This window comes from Scatophagus argus, chromosome 1 (assembly GCF_020382885.2).
Source record: "Scatophagus argus isolate fScaArg1 chromosome 1, fScaArg1.pri, whole genome shotgun sequence".
In the NCBI taxonomy this organism is placed as follows: domain Eukaryota; kingdom Metazoa; phylum Chordata; class Actinopteri; family Scatophagidae; genus Scatophagus; species Scatophagus argus.
Window position 1 is genome coordinate 27,527,488 of NC_058493.1, and position 22,740 is coordinate 27,550,227.

At 45.0% G+C, this 22,740-nt stretch overlaps 1 protein-coding gene across 2 annotated transcripts in view; it reads right to left on the bottom strand.

Annotated features, from left to right (window-relative positions):
* The window catches only part of crtc3 (CREB regulated transcription coactivator 3), a 32,471-nt gene that overhangs the window by 6,273 nt on the left and 3,458 nt on the right, over positions 1-22,740 (bottom strand). The window contains exons 2-10 of one of the 2 annotated variants that reach the window (XM_046396094.1): positions 19,709-19,819; positions 17,692-17,820; positions 13,935-13,996; positions 8,027-8,089; positions 6,057-6,160; positions 2,475-2,513; positions 2,308-2,393; positions 1,346-1,395; positions 245-465 (exon numbers count right to left, since the gene is read on the bottom strand). In XM_046396094.1, the coding sequence (XP_046252050.1) occupies positions 245-465; positions 1,346-1,395; positions 2,308-2,393; positions 2,475-2,513; positions 6,057-6,160; positions 8,027-8,089; positions 13,935-13,996; positions 17,692-17,820; positions 19,709-19,819 (865 nt within the window). The remainder of the gene's footprint in view (positions 1-244; positions 466-1,345; positions 1,396-2,307; positions 2,394-2,474; positions 2,514-6,056; positions 6,161-8,026; positions 8,090-13,934; positions 13,997-17,691; positions 17,821-19,708; positions 19,820-22,740) is intronic. The other variant, XM_046396104.1, reaches the window with a different exon arrangement.

Sequence of the window (22,740 nt, forward strand, 5' to 3'; positions counted from 1 at the left end):
TCAGTCCCATTTTATGACGTATAGTTTCGAAACAAATCACTGGGACTTTGTCTCAGTGATTTAAACGTCATTCAGATCAATCTTTAATTGATCACAAGATGCGTGATTTTGCTCTGGACTTTGCACACGCTGGGTCCAACAAAGTGTCTGATGCCATGGCTGTCAGCAGCGCACAAGAATGAAAAGCTGGAATCAAACAAGACACACACACAAAGAATCACAAGAATCACACACATACACACACCTTGAGAGTTGCCGATGCCGAGGTGCATCATTGCGGCCGGCAGGTTTCCGGTGCTGCTGCCTCCGCTGAGGTTGGGGTATCCCCCATTGTCCTCGGGGTCCAGCGGGGTGGAGAGCGGTGAGGGGAAGTGCAGGTTGCTGAGGTCAGGCAGGGAGCCGCCGGTATTTAACAGGCCCTGGTACTGGGACAGGCCGGGGTTCTGCTCCGGAGACGGGAATATACTGCAGCGGAGGTGCACAAAGGCCGAGGTCAGGAACAACAGCAACACTCCGAATGCATCTGAATGAATCTAACGTAATTAACAGGAGGGTCACTGAATGTGTCGCCACTGCCATCTGACTCCTGTCTGTTTGTTCTAGCCTCTTCTTTTTCCACCTACTCTCTATTTCCTCCATTATGTCTCCAACTTCCATTTCTGCTCATATGCTGCATCATCACCAGCAACAGTGACTCACTGTTGTCTGTCCCCACACAAACACACACAAACTGGCACAAAGCAACGAAGAAACAACAACTTGCCTCCAGTTTGTCTCTGGCTGAACAGGTCGAAGTCTTCAGTCTTTCTTTTCTGTGACTCTGTTTATTGATCTTTTCTTTTTTTTTTTTTTTTTACAGATTAGATAAGGGGATATCTTCCTAAGAATCGTAACCCTCTGCAGGCTCTTCAGAAGCCTGCTTTCTGTGTGATAAAATGAACTCATCATGTCTGATCCATCTACAGACAATCAGCAAAGGAAAGCTGCTGCTGTAAAGCTAAGGAGCTCATCTGTCTGCTTGTGAATCATGACACCAGAAGTCGTTTGCAGGAGGAAGACAACAGTGTAAGTGTTGTTAAACAATGCTCATGGAATCTGGCTGCAATAAGTGTCCTTCCTCTTCTCTGAAAAGGGTCCGACGTGAGAAGAGGAAAGCGGACATCCTGTTTGACGGGGTGGGAATGTGCGGCATTTCATTTCTGGGATTCCACTGTTTCTGTTGAGCAGCTACAGCAGCTCCTGCCCATGTGGCGTTAAAACGCTCTGTACAACATCACGTTAATGACGAGCTGGGCACGACGGGAAAAAAGTTCTTTTATATTTGTGCTTCTGACTTCAGACTTACTTGATTCCAGGCACTTCACATGATTTGGGCCTTGATGTCAACGACTGGACCTGAAACAGAAGCACATTATATATATATATATATATATATATATGTATATCATTAGAACTGCTTGTCTCGACAAGATGAAAACTCTAAAAACTGACTCGGCTGAATGAATGGATGGATGTAAACGGTACCGATTAAGAAGCAGAACCCTGATCTGCTTAATGAGGTCACAGTGCTCACACTCGTTTCCTGCCTATCAGATCAGGGTGTTCCTCTCTGTGGTGACCTGAAAAACCCCTCAATTACACTGCAAAGTGGAAAAGTAAAAATTCTGCGCAACTAAATCAATAACATGAATGAAAACGTGAAACAAAAGGAAAATTTCCTCTAGTTTGACACCTTCTGTGATCCTTTGGATGCTGCAGATGTTGACATTCCTGATCCCACTGTTAACAGTCACGCAGGAAAGGCGGGTTCACGTGTAATCTGACACATGTCCACCAGCATTTTGGCACTACAATGTCTAAATACGACTACAGCTTTGTTATATATTTTGTCGAGTTGGGTAAAAATTGAGAAATTTGTAATTTTATTCACGATAACAAGTCCGTGGAGTTTCATTTCCTGTTGCTATAACTCCCAGGAGCGAGTGAGAGAATGAGGGAGGACGACGGGAGTAAATGCAGCGTGAATAAAACTTGAAAACATGACCTCGTCTGGTCACGTCGGAACGTCTTTAAGGTGTCGCGACCACCTGATCCGACACTGTGACCCTTCTCAAAAGACGTTCACCTTGTACGATCTGATCCGGTCGTTACACTGGGATTTTCTCTGTCACCATGGCAACCAAGTAGAAACAGCAAATTCCAGGATACACACACAAATGGAAACCTGCTCCCTTGTGTACATCAAACAACACACACAGCATCAAGCAGGCCCTCATGCAACAAGTAATAAGCGAGCAACAGTCTCACCTTCTTGGCCTCCCACAGCTGCTTGGGAAGGAGCTTACCGACGCCCATTAGACTCTCCTCGTTAGGCAGGGAGGGGAAGGAGAAGACTGCAGGGAACAAGGTACACTTTGATGTTTGTGTGTTCTGCAGACAAACTAATATAAATGATCAGAGATGAGACAACTCACCATTTCCAGAGCCGTCCACCTCTGCCTCATTCACACTCGCTGCACGCCAGCACCAGCGAGAAACAAAAACGAAAGAGTGGGGAGGGAGGATCGAGGGAGAGATAAAGAAATGATGAGAAAAAGCAACATTAGAGCATATTAAATATTAACCAGCTGCTTGAATTACCCCGACATGTCTGGCACAATACCCAGTCCCTCTGACAGGAATCGGCCCTTTGGAATACACGCTGCAAATTACTGTGCAGCTTCGTAAACACAACAGCTGGCATCATGTTATTAGTCACACAGATGAGGAGAGGACGAAGACGCTGGGTGGGTGGGGGCACACAGACTGATGGGGAATGAAGAGAGCGCCATTGTTTCTCTCACGCCACAAAGAGCCTCTTTCTCTTCCTCCCCATGCCAGATGCCTTTGTTTTTTCCTCCTTTTAACTTTTCACGATTACGGGTCTTGTGTTTAGCAACAACACTTCCTGCGCACTCTGTTACTTATTAGGAAAATATGTTTGGTCTCTCTTGATGTCTCCTTCATGTGTCCTCATCACTCACACTTAAACTGGGCTTCTCTTCCATCAGCCTTTGAAGCACTGCCCACCGTTCCCTCTCCTTCGCTGCTGTCTGAGGCCCATTCATTTGGCAAGAGGTAGCTTTTTGGGCCGCTGGAGCAGATGGGACAATAAGGCGTCGCAGCAGTCTGGCATCGTTACATTTCCCCTTCAGAGGCGTCTCGTCGGAAACAGAACAACCGGGATGGAAACTGGCTGGTTTGTGTTCCTGGCTGGATCACTTGCACTGCAGTGCACTCAGTATGGGTGTTGTAAATGCTCAGGATTCAGAAAGTAATACCACTGCCTATTAGCACGGCAGTAATCAGAGGGGAACTTGAGATTTCTTCTGAGTGATGCTGCTTCTTTTCCACTGACCGCAACCGGCAGAAAGAGATCACACCAAAAACTCCGTAGCTGAACTCATCTGCTCTAAGTGTTTCCACCTCGGTGGCGTGACTCATAGCTGTAATTCCGACTTAGATTCTTCTTTAATCAGCCAAGGCTTAACACCACTCACAACCCGCTGAAACCTTTTGAGGTGTCAATGAGGCCCTGGGGCCTCGCAGATCTGTGCGCTGCTGCGTTGGGGCTGCACTGCGGAGGAAAGGATGTGGAGCCTGCACTGCTATGAGTAATGTGCTCTGGTGGATGATCCAGCAGGCTGTGCACAGTGCACACTATGTGACCCTCCACAGGCAGCTTACGGTCCCAGTTCAACTATAACGCCTTAATTTGAGGTCTGCTGGCAGCTCTCCACAAGAGCAGACCTGGAACAGATATTCGATTAATCAACTAGCCAAACTACAGGAAAAATAAGCAGAAACAATGCGCACCACAGCGTCATCGTTCAAGTCATTTTTCATTTAAAAAAAAAATCAGCTGGTTGCAGGTTCTTAAATTGGAATATTTAATGGTTTTCTTAGTCCTCTGAGGACACACAGGATGTCTGTAAATGATTCATCAAAGAAAAGGGTCTATAGACCAGGATGACTGGAGGGGAATACTATCTGCGGCTCAATATGGTACCAAGGAACAAACAAAATGTCTGTAAAAACACCCAACCTGCACTGCAGCAGGTCAGCTCTCTCACGCTTTGGGCCTAATCTGTAGCAGTAAGCCGCAGAAAGGCCGCTGGTTACCACAGTGATTTCTAATGAAGCTACAAGCTAGCAAAGTCACCATCACATAATGTGGTGAGCTCAACAAATGACTCGACCAACAAACCCTCACAAAAGCATTTGATACTGAAGCCCATTTAAACACACCACCTGCAGAATTAAGAACAACACCGACAAAAAGTATTTTATCAGAGCTTATTACGACTCAAAATGCTTCCCCTCCGACTGTGTCCATGCCGGACTTCGTCAACTCAGTTTCAACTATTTGAGTAAGCAATACACACACCTGGGTCCACAGTGAGCCATTTAAAGCACAACAGACTGTAACTTATCTGTCTACATTGAGTTGATTCTATTTGTATGTGAAACTCCAAGTTGGCCAAGATGTTCAGGCAACATCCTGTTTAAACTTGTTGGTTAAACACAGTGAGTGGCATTGCACTGCAGCAGCACTTCTCTCATGCACTCATCAGCGCTGAGAGCACACAAACGTGGTAAACACTGTCAAAAACACAGCACACGCTCTGATGGAAGCCGCTCAGGAGACTGGATGCAGAGTGTGGAAAGAAGTAAGATGAATTCTTTGACTCGGAGTCACATCTTTGGACCAATTACAACTCAGATACAACAAGCATAATGTGAAGACTCTAAAGCAGCAACGGCCTGATGGTGATCTGTAGAAGTGAGTCCAGAGTGGACTGCTCTCTGTTAATAAATGACCAGAGGAACAGAAACACAAACACCATAAACTAGTGCGATTACTACGACGTGGGCCCCATCCGGGAGCAGCCTGCACGCTGAAAGAGACTGAGAGTTTAAAAGCACACTGATCCAGGATCTGCTCTCTGCTCCGCAGCGTAACACACAGGATGAGTGCTGCAGCTGATGTGGTTCTTAATTAGTCAGTCTCGGCGGCTCCCCGCGCTTGCTGGCGGTGCTGCCACACTGTGAATATTCCACCTGCTTCTCATCTGTTAATAGATCCTGTCAGCTGTGCGCACACTCAGGTTTGTGTCACATCAGGTCAGCAGCACATACAAGGCAGACTTAGTTCTGCTTTAGCTGAAATCACAGTACAGCAGGACGACAGGTGGGGATCCTGTCAGGGCAGCAGCTCTGAACGCAGGCACTTATAATGAATGACTTGTCTTTTACTGCTTCAGAGGAGATTTAGTCTGTTAAGCTTTACAGCAAACACCTGCAGCAGTTGTTATTATGATAAATTTAAAGTTTAGCTTGTAAGGAAAAAAAGAAGTTTCCTCTAGTGGGGCAGTACATGAGTTAGAATGAGTTTTAAGGGCCCCTTTTGTGTATGATCTGTTTTTTCCACACAAAAGTTCAACGACTCTGCTCGAATTCATAAAGTAAACAAACGTCTTTCATTCCAGGAGTTCAACTCTTGGACATGCGATGTATGTATATACTGGACTACAAGTGGCTCCGAAGCTCAAACATCCAAAACGAAAAGCAGAACACATTTTTGTCTGGAGGGGAAAATTTTACACTTTTGTCTGTGTGCCTTTCAAGAAGGAGGTCTGACAATGTAAGACTGACCAGCTCGAACACAGAAAACACTTCTTAGAATGAGACTGTGGGATCATCCTGGAGTCTTTAAGAGAAAATACCCCAAAAGTAGTATGAAAAAGAAAATCTGATAAGCTGAAATGAGAGAACTAAGCCTCAAAATAATCAACTTATTATCGAAACAGTAAATTATTTACTTTATAGTTGACAACTAACTGGTTAATCGACTAAACATTGCAGCTCTGGTGGCTACAGTCAAGAGAAAAATGCAACTCAAACAGAGATGACGTGTAGAAGTAGTAGCAGTTCAGGATGGATGACATGCAAATAAGGCAAGTGAAGTCTTTGAAGGGAAGTATCTGTGTGTGTGTGTGTGTGTGTGTTACTCTCACCATTACGCTGGGGGGGACCTCGACCCATCTGCTGGCTCATGCCGAAGGGGTCCTGGGGGTTTGGGTTCATAGCACTCGTATGGAGAGCAGAGTCTGAGTTGGTTCTGTGTGGGAGGAAGAGGGAAAATTATGCAAAGTGTTCCAGCACCTTGGACAGAGGCAGAGGATTTCTCAGGGCCGAGAGGTCAGTGAGTCACTCTGCTTCCTGCTCTGCCTCCACACAAGCTGCATTCATCAGAGAGCTCACACTGACCTCACAGCACCGAGCTAAATGTTTATCTGCCTGCCATGAAAACACATTCTGCCTCGTGAAGATCACCTTCACATAAACACACTGCGGTTTGTTAGCCCTAATGAAGTGAAATGCAGGGACAACCTGTGACGCGTCGACAGGAAGATCACCTGCCCGCCGTGCACGTCACTGCTCTCCACTGGGATCACAGCTACAAAAGATGATCTGATTCCAAACGAGCCTCCTCGTAGTGTGGATTCACACACTTGGTTCACCTTTCCCTTGTAGCGGCTCTCCAACACACACATGCATGGGCCAACCCACACACACACACCCCTGAGCCCCATCACTCCAGTGTCATCCACTAAGCCTCAATGGCTTCTCTCCTGCGTCATTACTACTTCCCTTCAAGCGTATTGCTGCATATCGTAGTAATCACACTAAAGGTTGATGCGTCCCAATCGTCAGCCATGTGAATTGGAAATATGCAAATAAACACATACAAAAAGATGATCAGAATTATCAGCAGCCAGATTGTCTGAACAGCTTGCATGTTTCCGAAAGTTCCATTTTAAATACAAACCTTGACAAAGAGCAGTAACTAAGGAACTATTCCAATGATGGAAAACGTACTATGTACTATGTTTTACATTCAACAGCAAGGTCACTACAGCATCGCCATCTCATTATGCTGAAGCAGAGTTTTCTCGTGCATTCAAAAGTATTACATAAATCTGAGTTTCTGTGTCTGCGCTGAAGCTCTTGTAACACTGCAGCCAGAAGATTTAAAACAACACTGGTGCCTCTGTACTCAACCCAGACAGGTCTAATTTATTTTCATTTTCTCATCCAACTCCAACACAGATTCCAAAACAGCTGGGACGGCGTGTGAAACGTAAATAAAAACAGAAGTGTGTTCGCCAACAGCAGCTTTCTGAGCCCATCCTTCACACAAGCATGCGTTTGACAAAGTGGTGAACGTCGAGCCACCTTCTGAGGATGCCACATCAGACGTGACCAATGAAGCCGTTTACCTGAGGACTCCTCCAAACAGGTGTTTTCTGAGTGTTCCACAACCTTCCCAGTCTTCTGTTGACCCAACTGGTTTGAAAGGTTTTTCTGCCATCAGCACTTTATTGAGGCTAATCTGACAAATTTCTCTTGTTGGCATGCTTTGGGAAATGTTACCCCCTCTCTGTGTCTGGCCCGTGGCACCACCCATGTGCCCTCAACGGTCAGACTCAAAATAGGTTGTGAACTGAATACAGAAAAAATTCATCAGTTTAAAAACCAGTGCAAACACAACACTTGGAGAAGGTCGTAAAAAGGCTGAAATGAAGAAAATGTGAGCCTTGATGTTAGACTGCGAAGGAGCCATGAATCCTAAAGCTGGGTTAGTAAGAGAAGAACTACTGATTAATGTTGCAGAAACTCCAAACTGGAAAGATGAGCGGAAAACTACAAGGAAGAAAATAATTAATGAATCAAACACAACAGCGTCTAGCTGAGATTTTGTGGTCCTCTATCTCAGCGCTTCGAAGGAAGAAAGGAGGGGATTACTGGGATGTTACAAATCAGGCGGAGATTTACAAAGGACAGAAACCAGGACGAGAGATTGCAAAAAGACAAAGAACAGAATTGTTGGCCTCAGTGTAAGAGAGGGATAAAGCAGTGAAGACAGACTGAGGGGAAAGAGAGAGGGAGCGAGAGATAAAGAGAGATGGGGGTCAAGGGTCACCTGTTGAGTTGTGATATTAATCTAAACCCCGGGCGTTTTTCCTCAGTCCACGGCTGCTGTTCCCTTCAAACAGAGACAGAGGAAGAGAATGACAGACAAATTTACTGGGTGAAAGCAGGGATCCTGGCTCCTGCCTCCAGGATCGTGAAGAGGAGAAAACATGTTTGTAAGAAAAAAAACACAACGTCTGTGTTGGACTCAGTTAACAGCACAATACTCAAGTACGTTGGAAGGAAATGACGAGGCAGAATGAATTAAAGCAGAGTGAAAAAATGAAGGCAGACAAAGCGTGGAGTGCTAGCGACAAGAGCGACAGCAGAGAGCAGTTAAAGCTGATCCACAGTCCCGTATCTAATGGGCAGAGAAAAACGGTGCAGCACAGCCAGCCGGACAGAGAAACAACATAAACAACTTGATGTGAAGGGTCATCGTCAAAGCCTGAAACGCTGGAGTGGGAACGGTGACCGAGTGGATTTTTCTGAGGCCCTCAGCAAAAAGGAGTTTTGACCTCAGGCTGAAAGGACGTAGAAGTGCCTGATGCTTTAATTAACTAGTCTTCTAAAAATGAATAAAAGAACTCAAGGTTTAGAAAGTTCCACATGACGCAACACTAAAGCCTGTAGGTCTGCGGTCACACTACAGGAAGCCATCTCTGATGTGGCACTGTGACCCACCAAGCAGGCCAACCGCAAAACCTCCAGTGTGTCACATCACCTGGTTCACCCACTACGCCTGCCACTGCGGGGTGTAGTCACTTATATTTAGATGGATGGTGTTGGTGATGGAATGCAGATGAGCTCAGGCACTACACCCATCGAACAACAAATATCTGTCTGACAGAACGACACGCTGACTTTGTGTTTTGTTTTTCTGCTGGATTCCCTCATGTTCAGACAAGTGCAATTCTGTTGAATTAAACAACTTAAAACAGCTTTAAGATATTTTCCCAACAGGCACACAGTATACATCTAGAACGAAGGCTCGGCTACTTTGATCAGGCAACATAATGGAGTTGCTGTTGGGGTAAACCAGCCTAATATTATGTAACAATGGTGGTCATGTAAGTGTGGCCAAAGTTTGTGATGTGATGTTAGGATGAGAAAGTCGGTGTTTACGAGAAGAAACACTGCGCTTTTTCACAGTACAGCAATCAGACCACCTAGATGGAGGCTAAAAGCCCTCGAGGACCATCACACCACATCTCTCCGCCCTCTGAAAGGCCTTTCCACAGAGCAATCTACAGGGAGCTTCTGAGATTTCATCCCGGGAGAGGCTGGTACAGGAATAGCACGCCAAAGATGGGTGAATGGATGAGGAGGAGGCCGTGGGACTGGATCAAGGATCTGACCCTGAAACAGATGGTCTCCGAAGGGAAGCAACCAGGGCTGCACTCAGGTCTGATGCCTAAGGACCACAGGAGCCAATTCCCTTGAAGAAATCCTCTTCCCAGACACCAGCGTGCAGTAACACTATTTGGCGCAGCACATTTCTGAACAAGCATTACAATTTTGAGTAAACTCTACAGGGCAGATGGCGCATATAAAAAAAAAAAATCACGGCCTGACTCACTGCAGATGGACAAAGTTGGGAAATCACAACTTGGCGAGGAGGGAGGGGGGAGGCCTCAGCGAATCCAAAGATGATAAAATCTGTTGGACAGACTGCTGGTCATGGAGCGGTTAAAGGCTATGTGAACAGCTCTGTTCCCTCGCATTTCTGTCATGCCGGACGATCCCTTAGCACTGGTCAACTGCCTCCGAGTCTTGATCTAAAAGTGGCTGGGAAGCTCAGAATGAGTAGTTCTTAATACAAACATGCAGCAGTAAAAATATGTCTTTTAAAGTGGTGGATGCTTACTACTCATCTGTGTGTGTGTGTGTGTGAGTGTGTGTGTGTGCGCGCGCGCCTGCTCTCAGACAGTGCTGCAGAGGCTGAGTGCACAGCAGAGGGCTGATCACTGCCGGGTAGCTTCAGCACTGAAACAGTTAAAGAGCTCTGTGGCTCTTCTCCATAGCTGACTGGCGGTAATGCAGTGCAGATGTGGTTGGCGTTGTAAACACTTACCGCCCCACTCTCCCCTGAGACGGACAAGCAGGGAATCTGCCTCTCACTGCAGCAACACAACACCATTACCATGGATGGATATGAAGCCGAGTCTCTGATGTGCTCTTTGGCCAAGAGGAAAACGGTTGTACTTTATTTTCTTTTTAAATCAGAGTATATTACCAACAGCCTCTTGTAAAGCAGTGCAACAAAAGAGTTTTCCTCAATGGGATTCCCCAAAGACCCTCACTAATCTGGCCAGATTTCAGTCCAGACTCTGATTTCCATTTCCTCTCCAACAGTTACAGGACATGGACTGTAAGCTGTACGCGGACACACGCGGTTCAAGTGACATTACAATCCTAATGTTATTTGTGAAATTTCATTCCAAAAAAGTTGGGGTGACGAGTATAACGTATATAAAACAGAATGTGAAAATGCTCCAATCTAACCTGTTTGGAACAATCCACAGCTAACCAGGTTTACAGGTAACAGGTGAGAGAATCATGATTGGGTATGAAAGAGGCAACTATCAGTTATTATCATTACAGTTTAAACTGCTGATTATTCTCAACATTAGTCAATTAATCATTTAGTCTATAAAACAGAAAAAAAGGTCAAAAATGCTTGCCAAAGTTTCCCAGAACCTAAAGTGACAAGTTCAACTTCTATTGCCCAATCAGCAGTCCAACACTCAAAGACTGTTCATTTACTGTCAATACATGACAAAGAAAACAGCAAATTCTGACATTACAGAAGCTGGAACCAGCAAATCTTTAACATTTTTGCTTGAAAAACGACAGAAACGATTAAACAAAATACTTGGCAACTTTTGTTTTTGATGACATCTTGCACAGCACCCAAACCCTTTTTGGAATCAGGGCTGTGCTGGGTCACCATGGAAACGCCTGTCCTGAGACCCTGACAAGGGGTGCACTGCAGCTCCTGAGTTCAAGATGCTGATAAAAATGTTAGAGACACAACTGAAAATGTTTTATTTGTGGCGCTGTGTGCTTGAATCCAGAGGTCTACCAAGGAGGCTGTGCAGCTGTCACACTTGGAAAATTTAATGCCTCCATATTTTATGCTAAAAGTACATGAAAACATGCAGCGGCATGTTCTGGAAGCAGAAGAATGGTGCTCCTATGTTTTGGCATGATGGTGCAGCAGCGCTGTCCCATCCTTTAGGGAAAATCCTGGATTGTTGGTCTCTTTCATGTGTCCTACCACACCTTCTGCATTGGTACTTTTTAGAACAGAGAAATTATTGTCTGTCTATCAGGACTTTCTGGTCTGGTTTTCAGGAGGTGAGGTATGTGCGTGTTGCATGCAGGTCCACTTACACTTCATTTAACTCATGTTCTATCCTACAATCTGTGTAACATCCAACTGAATCTCTTTAGTTATTCTGCTCTTTCACATGCCGTCTGTAAATCAACATGAATCATAAACATCTAATTCACCCCTGACATTGTGCCAGATCCTGATAGGCAAAGTTTCAGGAGGGTTTGCGAGACAGTTTTTTTTTAATAGCGGGAGCACACTGAGCTGCAAGACAAAAGTAGCCAGGAGCACCAATATTTGTCTTGGCCGAACCTTCAGAAAAGCCACGTACTGTATCTGCATGAAGGATCACAAATCAGAATGTTGTTTTAAAGGTGAGTGGGTCACAGCCATAACTAAACTACGGTCAATATGTGAGCCAAAAGACATTTAATTCAAAACTTGTGGATATGTGGGCATCCAGTACAGGCAGATGGATTTGGATGCTCTCCAAGCTTTTGGTCCGTGAGTGTAAGCCAGCACTATGGGGAAACTTGTACATCTCTGCCTGTGATAGCGAGGCAGGCCAAAATCCACTGCTGAGAGGGAAGTTTATCCCTGCTCCACACTGTGACAACAATCTGCTGCAGGTTGGAGCAGGAGGACGAGCTTGGCCTGCAGAGACTTGACAGAGCTGATGCCAATCACACGTACAGGACTACAGGTGGGTAAGGGTGGAAGACAGAAACACGCACTGTGAGCATGAGCTGAATAAAGCACATAGAAATGGTCGGCCATTTCACAAGGTTACATGAAAATATTTTTGTTAATGTAACCTTGTGAGCTGAGGGGTGGGATTTAACAGCTACAGTCATAAAGGACTGGCACTTTCACAGAGACTATGGAAAACTGCTCTGGTACATAATTTTACAAGTTAAGCATCATGTTTAAAACACTGGAAGAAATTACCTCCAACTTCACCAAAACAAATACTGCTGGATTAACAATGTATGATGTATACATACAAATTACTCTTTCCTGTCCCTGCCTGAACACACCATGTTTTCGTCATCCCTGAAGTCAAAGTCCTGGTCGGAGCTGCCGTAAATCACCCCGGTAACAGTTACTGTATTCCCCTTTCAGTTGGGCTGAGGATGAGGTCTCATCAGGCAGGTCTGGGACCAAGCCTGATGAGAACTCATCCTGTTCACTGAGCTCAGACCTGCTGCCTGCTTATTCCTCCAGACCTCCTCTTTCCCGACAGGCCAGAGGTCCTGTGCTGGTGGTGTAACACCAGCACTGCTCCCAGCTAGTCGCACAGTTAACTAAGCTGACGGCAACCACAGCTAGCAGCAGGTGGTGACTTTGGTGTTACAAGAGAAAAGGTCAGCGCTGCAACTTTCCCCCGATACGTTCGATCCAGCCCTATCGACAAGGCACAGCTCCCGGCCACTCGGAGAGTGACGGGTTTTTTTCTGCAGCTAAACTTGGTCAACTAGGTCTCATTTCATTTGACTGCAGGTGGTTCACTTCACAGTGTGAAGGAGAAATTGATTAGCCGAGTCTGCATGTACATTCCTGACATAAAACATAATTACTCGGTTAAATAAAAAGTATTTTCACTGTTTTAACTGAAGTTAAGCTGACAGGGGTCTCAGTCTTTCATTGAGAAACACAAACTGGATCAAAGCAGCGTCGTGCGTAAGTCAAACATCTGCGTTTGGAGCTTTTTGCCACGTGTCTCTCCCCCAATCACACCCACTAAGAGAAACACTGACGTCTGGCTGCTCCGTGAGGACATTTGTCAGCCAACCTGTTTTGTGCTGTCAACAATGACGAGAGGGCGTTGGCTCTATTCAGCTCAGTACAAGCTGTTACAGTACGCTCAACACGGAGCCTGGCGAATGTCTGACGAGCCACGGCGACTGGGAGCCGGCCAAGCCAGCATACAAAACACGAGTGTGGAGACAGAGCAAGACTGAAAGAGAGTGATCAGGGAGGAGCTTGGCTGGCCTTTTGCTTTCTTTTTTTTTTTTTTTTAAACACAGGGCCATAATTCACTCCCTTGTAAACACTGAGGAAAAGATGTCCACCGAAACACTGGCTGGGTACAAGCAGAGCTGGAAAAAGGGATCTTACAGCTCACATCAAGGCCAGCTAGTGTGGCAATGTTTTCCAGCAGGTACCGCTGCTGAATTTCTGCCAAGCTGGAGATTGTGCACCGCAGGGCAGTGACGCCGTGACAACATGAAATCCCTAAACAGTAGGAAGACCGCTGTTGGGCATGACCTTTAAAAGCAAAAGGCGATCTGTCAAACACCTTTAGGTAGACACAGCCTTCCCAGGGTTAACACAGCATCCTGACACAGAAACTAGACAGGCCAGCTCCTCTACCCGTCAACCTGCGTTTCACTTCTGATGTGTGTTTGATCAACATGGCTGCTGCCTGGATGTGGAGAGACAATACTAGTAGGCACAGAGAGGCGTGACACAGGAAACACAGAGGCAAGAGGAAACAGTTCCTGTTGTAAAATATTTGAGTTAGAGGAAGAAGAGAAGACAATAACCATTCTGCCAACAACTCCACAGATGTGCTACTCACCTTCTCCAGTTGTTGTCCAGAGGTGGGGACAGGTACACGGCTCCATATGGAGAGCTCTCGATGTGGTTTTAGTTAAGGATTAATCATTGGCACAGACACCGTGATATCACTGTGATATTAAGTTAATGCATGTATGTTTTCTGATGTCACCACACACAAAGAAACACATTTCCATAGTGACTATGAAAAGTCATGTTCTTCACACTGACTTATTTCAAGCAGAAAAATGAAACAAGAGTGAGTTAAAACTCTAAACTCAAACGCATGACATATAATGTTAGGGTGACAGTTTAAGATGTTCAGAGAGAAAAGAAAGCATTCATACTGTGAGCACATTCTCATCAAAGTCCTGCTGCAGTGAAGTGTAAACAATAGAGCCGACTTTTTCAAATACTTGATGAAACAATGAAAACATTATTCGATTCACTACTGACTGCCGAGGCAGAGTTCCTGGCATTGTCTGTGAAAGGGCGGGACTTCAGGAGGGTGGTGTTTCGTCTTGCCAACAGCCACCCTTCCAGCTCCTCCGCTCAAGAAACAGACAGACGGGTGTTCGAAATGTTGAACAAAACCAAAGCAAGCAGAGCTGTGGTGTCACACAAGGCCAACCGCTGCGCTACACAACATCTGCTCAGGCCTTGGACAAATTATTATCAGCAGAGACAGATTTACAGAGACTGGAGCCCTCCTATCACTCATCAGCCCCAACACAAGATACAGCAGAAGCCCTTTTTCAAATCTACACAAACACACTGATGGGAGAGGACACCACTGATGTTCCTCCAGAATCAGAGGAGGGAAAGGAACAATCTTGTCAAACTGGTTATTTGACTGGTTCATGCGCTCTTACTTAACACCTTTCAACAGCTATAATGATGGGGTGAACCCCACGCTGTAAATGGCATGCAGACGTATGTAGAAACGGCACACTGCTACACCAGCAGTCACTGTAAAACATGGAGGTGATTCAAAAACAGCCCACAGTTTCTCCAACCAAACGGAGCCACAAACCACTTTTCCATTTTCAAAATATGGCACCATGATTGGATAAGCCAGAGCCACAAACCACACTTCACATTTTCATTTTGAAGACGCTGCCCTGCTCTCTGCCGTCATCGTTCAAACCACTGAGCACAGCACACGATGGTCTCGTCTGCAGCTGACGGACTCAACGGATTCTCAGGGGACGCAGTGTTTTCCACACCAGCGCTGATCAATACTTCTTACGATACCTTACTTAGTGAAGATAAACTATCTCCATCTGCAGACCTTTTTTTATCATTTAACATGAGAAGGCACGCCTTGCAAATGTTACATATTGTCCAGTCTAAAATCTGGAAAATTATGATTCAATCAGCAAATGTTTGAAGACTATGAACCTGACCAGGTATTCAGTGTCACATTAGAGTCACCTGATGCACGTGGTGTTGCATTGAATCTATGAGACATTTCCTAAAGTTGGGGGAGACACCACTGAATCTGCAGATTTGTGCCAAAACTCACCAATCATTTTGATATCAGGAGTTTTACAGAAGTGCAGAAAGTCGGAGCGGTTCAGTCGGGGATACGAGTCAGACTGTTAAATATTATCCGGGGTCCAAAAAAGCTAAGAACAACCCACAATGAAAGCTATCCTCGCAAAAATCTTACACTAAAAACAAAACTCACTGATACTTGCAGCATCCTGCTTTCTGCATCCGTACAGAAACACACCGCTTTCACTGGGCAGCCTTGACGTACCGGTCAGTATTTATAGTTTGCAATGTGAATGAGGATTGCAGAATTGGACCCTTATGTTTTTTGTTGTTACACTGGGCTGTGGGGTTTCATTTGCAGTACCAGTATTGAGAGAAGACAGAATGTAACTACTTTCAGGTAGGACACATAATGCATGGTGGGTCAGCTGACAGATTATTAAATTGGGGTTGATCTTCAAGTGCTGTTTGAGTTTCATTGACCATTTCCATGCCTCTGACTTCTTCTATGGACACAAGCCTGCACAAACAGAAGCATCGTTTTCCCAAAGACACAAAAAACAGAATTATGGTCTGACTGGTGTGCTCATCATTCCCTCTGCTGAGATCTTAAGACTGACTAATTAAATGCTCCTGGAGTCCAGTCCTGTCTGTTTCACCTGGACCTCTACATCCTTTTGACCACAGTACACCTACACACACACGACACGTGCATGCACATGTGTGGAAACAGCATCACCCACCAAACATAAATGGGCCAACTGCTTCTTTTTTGACACTAACAAGAGCAGACTTTTATCGCCTAAATTCATCAGTCAGGAACAGTAACTCAAAAGTATGCTGGAAAGTGTGTTGCACCGACTGAACTTTTTAAATCCACCGTCTTTTGTACACATCAGCCCTGCCCACACAAGAAAAACACGCATGACTCCAAACTGTGCTGACAATGAAGAAAATATTAATGTGGATTTGTGGAATGTTTTCTTCATACGTTCTTATGACCATTACATTATGCATCCGTTCTGACTGGCTCCATGGAAACATATGGCGATATGACATCACACGCTGAGACACAAGACAAACTGCCCTCCAGTTATCACGCACACTCACACACACAGACAGACGCCATACTGACAGATCACCAAATCATCTCTGTCACGAGGCAGGAAATAAACAGACCGGCTTACGAAAAACGCTGAGGTGGGAGCGTGCTGGTGGATCGATTAGCAAAGCGGCGTTTTATGTAAATGCATTCGCTGTGATTCCAGAACAAGTCGTTTAATGTCCTGTGTGCCTTTCCTGCAAACCATCCCATTAACCACAGTACCTACACAAAATGTTTTGCAGGATGAATAGACTCAGTGATGATACTGATGCACTGTGTTTAGTGTTTCTATTAGCTCAGCTGTTTTAACTGACTGCTTCTGCGTGTCACGTTCACACACTGAAATGGGGACTGCACAAACAGGGGCCTCGTTCAAGCTGGGAAGGAGTCTCGGTCTTCCTGCGCCGCAGATCCAATATCAGCTTGTTCTGAGACGGAGCTCAGACTTGAAAACAAATTTGGAAGTCTTCGTCAGTTAATCTTCAGTACAGCATTTCCATTTTACACAAGAAGTCGACCGCTGGTTAACGCGTCTGTTCTGTCCCACGCGAGACGCAGCTGGGATGAATTCTGAACGTGTGATAGCTGGCTGGTGACAGCGTTCATGGAGATTAGCTGTGCACTATAAAGACAGCCAGTTTATATAACGCAGCCTGGCTCACTGAAATGAATGAATGAACCGTATCACTGCAAACGATGGAATCTGTAACCAACACAGCAGCAGAATTAAGCAGAAACAGACTGATTGTTCTGCTTTTTCTCACTCCAACACTGAAGGAACTAGATGAAATAATGTTTGTGAACATTCCTTGAGTGGCCCATTCTGTGCACTGTCTCCATTTAAAACGATTCGTCATAAAACTCTAATCTGCTGCTCCACTTTTATGCAAAACACACAACCTGAGCGTGCATTCACAGTATGGTGAAATCTCACACTGTCCATGTTAATTCGGTGTAAGTAAAACCCACTGTCTCTGCGTCACATTTCAAATTAGCATAATGATTAATTCTGTTCCTGAGGCTGCAAAACAGCTGCCTACAATGGTTAAGTGTCGCCACACTTCAAACCACACCACAAAAACAACAAGAACAACCACCTGGAAGCCACAACACTTCCTCATCACTGATTTACCCTTCGAAATCTCCTACTGTCACTGATTCAGGCTGGGAAGGATATCTGCCGTCCGTGCTTGTCGATGGGCCGGCGATGAGGAGAGTTGATACGGTTGCGGTCCCTGTGGACCCTCTCGACCAGCCCGTGGTGGCGGGTCCCTCTGACTGAGTCCAGCCCTGATGGAAAGCCACCCTGAGAAAGACACATCAGACACATAACATTGGAGCTGACAGGCAGAGGAAGAGGGACAGACACAGTTGTCAAACTTAAATCAAATCAGTGTTTTATAAGCCAGCATGACATTTATTAAATTGTGCTGGTTAAGTGATGACAGCTATGTGTCTAATGGCTTTTTTGATGTCATGATGACACAATAGTACATGAGCTACGGTGTCACAGGTCAGAAGAGGACTGGCCAAATGTCTGAACGGAGTCAATGTGGGGTCCACAAACACCTCTGTGATAGATTAGTCTACGTTCTCAACACAACGCTGCCAATCCAAGACTAATAAAGTTATTAGTTAGCTTGTAGGGAGCCGATAAGTTAGCATTAGCATACAGCAGTTAGCTGCGCCCACATGCAGAGAGAGAATCACAAACATGTCTTTGCTTTTATTGTTAAACCAGTGCGCAGTGAAGTGAGAAACTTTCTCCCAATTTTATTACGAGTTTAAAGCCCACACTGTTTATTTCCTAGCTGAAGTAGACCATGTGCTTCACACTAGAGTTAAATAAAGTTGTTTCTGTGATTTTCAGGGTTACATTAAGTTGTCTTTTATTGGCATTAAACAAAAGGTCATCATCAAGAGACGCAGAATCCATTTAGTTTGCCAAGTTTTGTTCAGGTGAATGGAGTCCATGAGCGAGAGGGGCTTTCTCCCCTCATGTGGGGATTGATTTCTGAACTCGGCCACAGTGCTGCAACCACTGCTCAGCCTCAAAGGGCCATTCTTTCAGGGAACAAGGACACTTTCACCTGGAGCCTTCGAATCCCAGCGTGGCCCACTCCTTGGAGAGCTGACACAGATAAGGTCCTGTGCTGTGGAGGGGCATGTTGTGCAAAGCCTTGCCTTGACTGAACGAGTGCTGAGACCTACTGCACTCAACTTTTACTCCAGCCAGCACACAAATTATTTAATGGCCTCGGGAGAATTATTTTGCACTTCTGAATGTTTTGCAGTCATGCTAGACCAGTCAAGGACTTCTAAACTGACACAAATTACACCACGGATCCCCCGCTGATAGGAATTTAGATGTTTTATAACAGAAAGTGTGTGAAAATTGTGAGCAACATATTCACACATTCTGTCAGGATAGAATTACCTCAGAATTACCTACCTGATAGAATTACCCTCAAGGACCCCTGGGGGTCCCTGAACCCCACTTTGAAAACCGCTGGCCTAGACCAGTACTTCCCAAACTTTGGTGCTTTGAAGAAGTCCAGGGCATAGTGCATGTTGCATAGTGTATCACATCGTAGTTCATTTAACCTTTCACCACCTTTCAAACACAACGACACTAATGCCACACAGCAGCAGCGTTTGACTACATGGCACATCTGGTTGTCTCATCGCTGACATACATGAAACCAAGATGAAAACGTCCCGTGTGGAGTCAGAGCTGCTGGCTGTGAAGTTTCTCCACACAACAGCAGCTTCATGCATTCTATTCCAATCCCTGCGACTTCTTCTAATTTGTTTGACCCCTTAAATATTAACTTGCTTTCATTTTGAACAAAACGAAAACATGACAGTCAGACGTTTGCATACAAAGTCAGTGAAAAGACACAGATTTAGACTGGACAGCACAAACTGCCAAAAAGAGCTGAAACTGTTTCAACTTCAGAGAAATGTTCACCTGCTTTCTGCCTGAGCTCACCTTAAGAAACCCTTTACACACATATGGTGTTCAACACACAGAATAACGCACTGCAAAGCCTCTAGAGAAAGGACCAGCGGTAACGTTAAAAGGCTGCATGGCAGACAAAAATAACGGCTCCATAAAAGCCAGAAGAGTCCATGATGTTTAATGTGTTGAATGAGTAGCTATTGGTGGTGCTGCAGCTGTGATGGGATCCCACCTGAAATTCAGTGCTGGTGTTGCCGATCTGATTGACGTTAGGCAGGGAGCCTCCATAGTACGGCGCCCGCGACTGCGACAAGCGAAGCTGCTGGATCTTCTGAAACTGCACCTGTCAGCCGAAAGGGCGACAAAAACAAACACACACAACTGTCAATACGCAGCCCCATTAATAATTGAATAAGTCATATTATTTTAAGACCATTTTATTCCACTGATAAAATGATAACAGCATAATAAGCCAAGTGCAGCCTTTCAAGCAGCAAAGAAAGTTTAAATTTTAGGTGCTACACCAAAGTCTTATAATGTTAGAGAAACCCTGCTGTTTACTCTGACACACGCGCACACACACACACGATGAGTGGATAAGGTAATTAGTGTGGCAGGCCTGTGTCAGGGTTCAGGCTTCACAGGGGCTTCTCTTTGCCATCATTGTCACCGTCTCTCACATTAGAGAACCAAACTCGGATCAGCTCTCTCGTTCTTTTCCTTTTGCTCCATCACATGCATTTTTTTTCTTTCAGCGCTCTTTAAATTTACAGTAAACAGTGGATGCAGAATTCAGATGCTGTCATATTGTGATGCAAGCAGCTACAGCATCAAAACAACAACAGTGTACATATATACAGTATGTCACAAAAGTGAGTACACCCTTCACATTTTTGTAAAAAGTATCTATCTATCTATCATGCTGGGCACTGGAAGTCCAACATGGCACCTCATGGCAAAGAACTCCCTGAGGATCTTAAAAGAACAATTGTTGCTCTACATAAAGATGGCCAAGGCTATAAGAAAATTACCAACACCCTGAAACTGAGCTGCAGCACCGTGACCAACAATTCAATTCAATTCAATTCAGTTTATTTATATAGCGCCAATTCACAACAAGAGTTATCTCATGACAATTAGAGCAGGTCTAGACCAAACTCTTTAACTAATCAATCAATACCATACAACGGTTTAAGAGAAGAGGTTCCACTCAGAACAGGCCTCGCCATGGTTGAAATTGAATGTACGCGCTGAGCGTTATATCCAGAGGCTGTCCATGGAAAATAGACGTAGGAGTGCTGTCAGCATTGCTGCAGAGGCTGAAAGGGTGGGGGGTCGGTCTGTCAGTGCTCAGGCTAAATGCCACACACTGCATCATATTGGTCTGCATGGCTGTCGTCCCAGAAAGAAGCCTCTTCTAAAGTTGATGCACAAGAAAGCCCGCAAATACTTCGCAAAAGGCAAGCAGACTAAGGACATGGATTACTGGAACCATGTCCTGTGGTCAGATGAGACCAAGATCAACCTATTTGGGTCAGATGGTGTCAAGCATGTGTGGTGGCAACCAGGTGAGGAGTACAAAGACAAGTGTCTCTTGCCTACAGTCAAGCATGGTGGTGGGGGTGTCATGGTCTGGGGATGCATGAGTGCTGCTGGCACTGGGGAGCTACAGCTCATCGAGGGACACATGAATGCTAACACGTACTGTGAAATACTCAAGCAGAGCACGATCTATCTCCTCTCTCCGGAAACTGGGCGGCAGGGCAGTATTCCAGCATGATAACGACCCCAAGCACACCTCCAAGACGACCGCTGCCTTGCTAAAGAGGCTGAGGGTAAAGGTGATAGACTGGCTGAGCACGTCTCCTGACCTAAGCCCTATAGAGCATCTGTGGGACATCCTCAAATGGAAGGTGGAGCAGCGCAAGGTCTCTAACATCCACCAGCTCCGTGATGTCGTCATGGAGGAGTGGAAGAGGATTCCAGAGGCATCCTGTGCAGCTCTGGTGAACCCCATGCCCAAGAGGGTTAAGGCAGTGCTGGAAAATAATGGTGGTCACACAAAATATTGACACCTTGGACCCAATTTGGACATTTTCACTTAGGGGTGTACTCACTTTTGTTTCCAGCGGTTTAGACATTAACAGCTGTGTGTTGAGTTATTTTGAAGGGACAGCAAATTTTCATTGTTATACAAGCTGCACACGGACTACTTAACATTGTAGCAAAGTTTCATTTCTTTAGTGCTCTCCCATGAAAAGATATAGTAAAATATTTACAAAAATATGAAGGGTGTGCTCACTTTAGTGACGTACTGTATATAATTGCTGATTAATCAAATTAATTTAAAAATGCTCACAATAACAGCCAATCAAAACGCAGCAGAGTGGATTTTAATTTTTACTGCAAATATTCAAACAGGGTCTGAAAATAGCACCTGCCAAGCACCAACGTGGACAATAATCAGTACTGAATCCTAAGAAAAATCGACTGAGTCAAAGAAGATAAAAATGCAGCATTATTCGATATTTATGGTGCATCGGTTCAGGGGACACATTCTAGGAAATGGACAGCTTGGCGTCCAAACCGACATCCTACCAGGAGATGCCACAGCCACCACCTCGCAGAAAACAGACGGCAGCTTGTTCTGCCAAGGCAAAGTAAACTGATCCAATCATCCACTGTGATCAGGAACAGGCAAACCAGAGGGGCATTTCTTCCTTAGACTGCTGAAAGGGCAAAATTTGAATCTCAAAGACTGACCTTAATTGATTTTATCAATAGATTTAATGAGAGGGGACAGAGATCTCTCATAGAGATGCTGAATATGATGATATATTAGGTCATGGACTTTTTGTGTAGAGCACTATAGTGTTAATCACACAATACGTTGTTCATTAATTCAGCGGCAAGTGCATTTATCTTTTTTGCCAGCAACAAATATTCTCCTCTTCATCAACACAAAAATATTTGCAGCAAGTAAAAGCAGTTTCTTTCCCTGAAAGACAGAGAAGAGAACCCTGACCGTCCTGTTGTGGATATTCTCCCGCCTCTCTGCACTTGAAAGACAAGTGTAAAGACAAGTACTAATAAAAATGTCATATTAAAGCTTACATGACACTTCGTCTACAGTTCTGAGAAAATCCATGAACTTTAAAAGCTGTACCTGAACCCTGGATTAGATGAGAGACGCATTACACCTTCAAACTGACATGTCAGTTGTAGTGTGTGTCAGACTACAACTGACAAACACACATTTAGAGA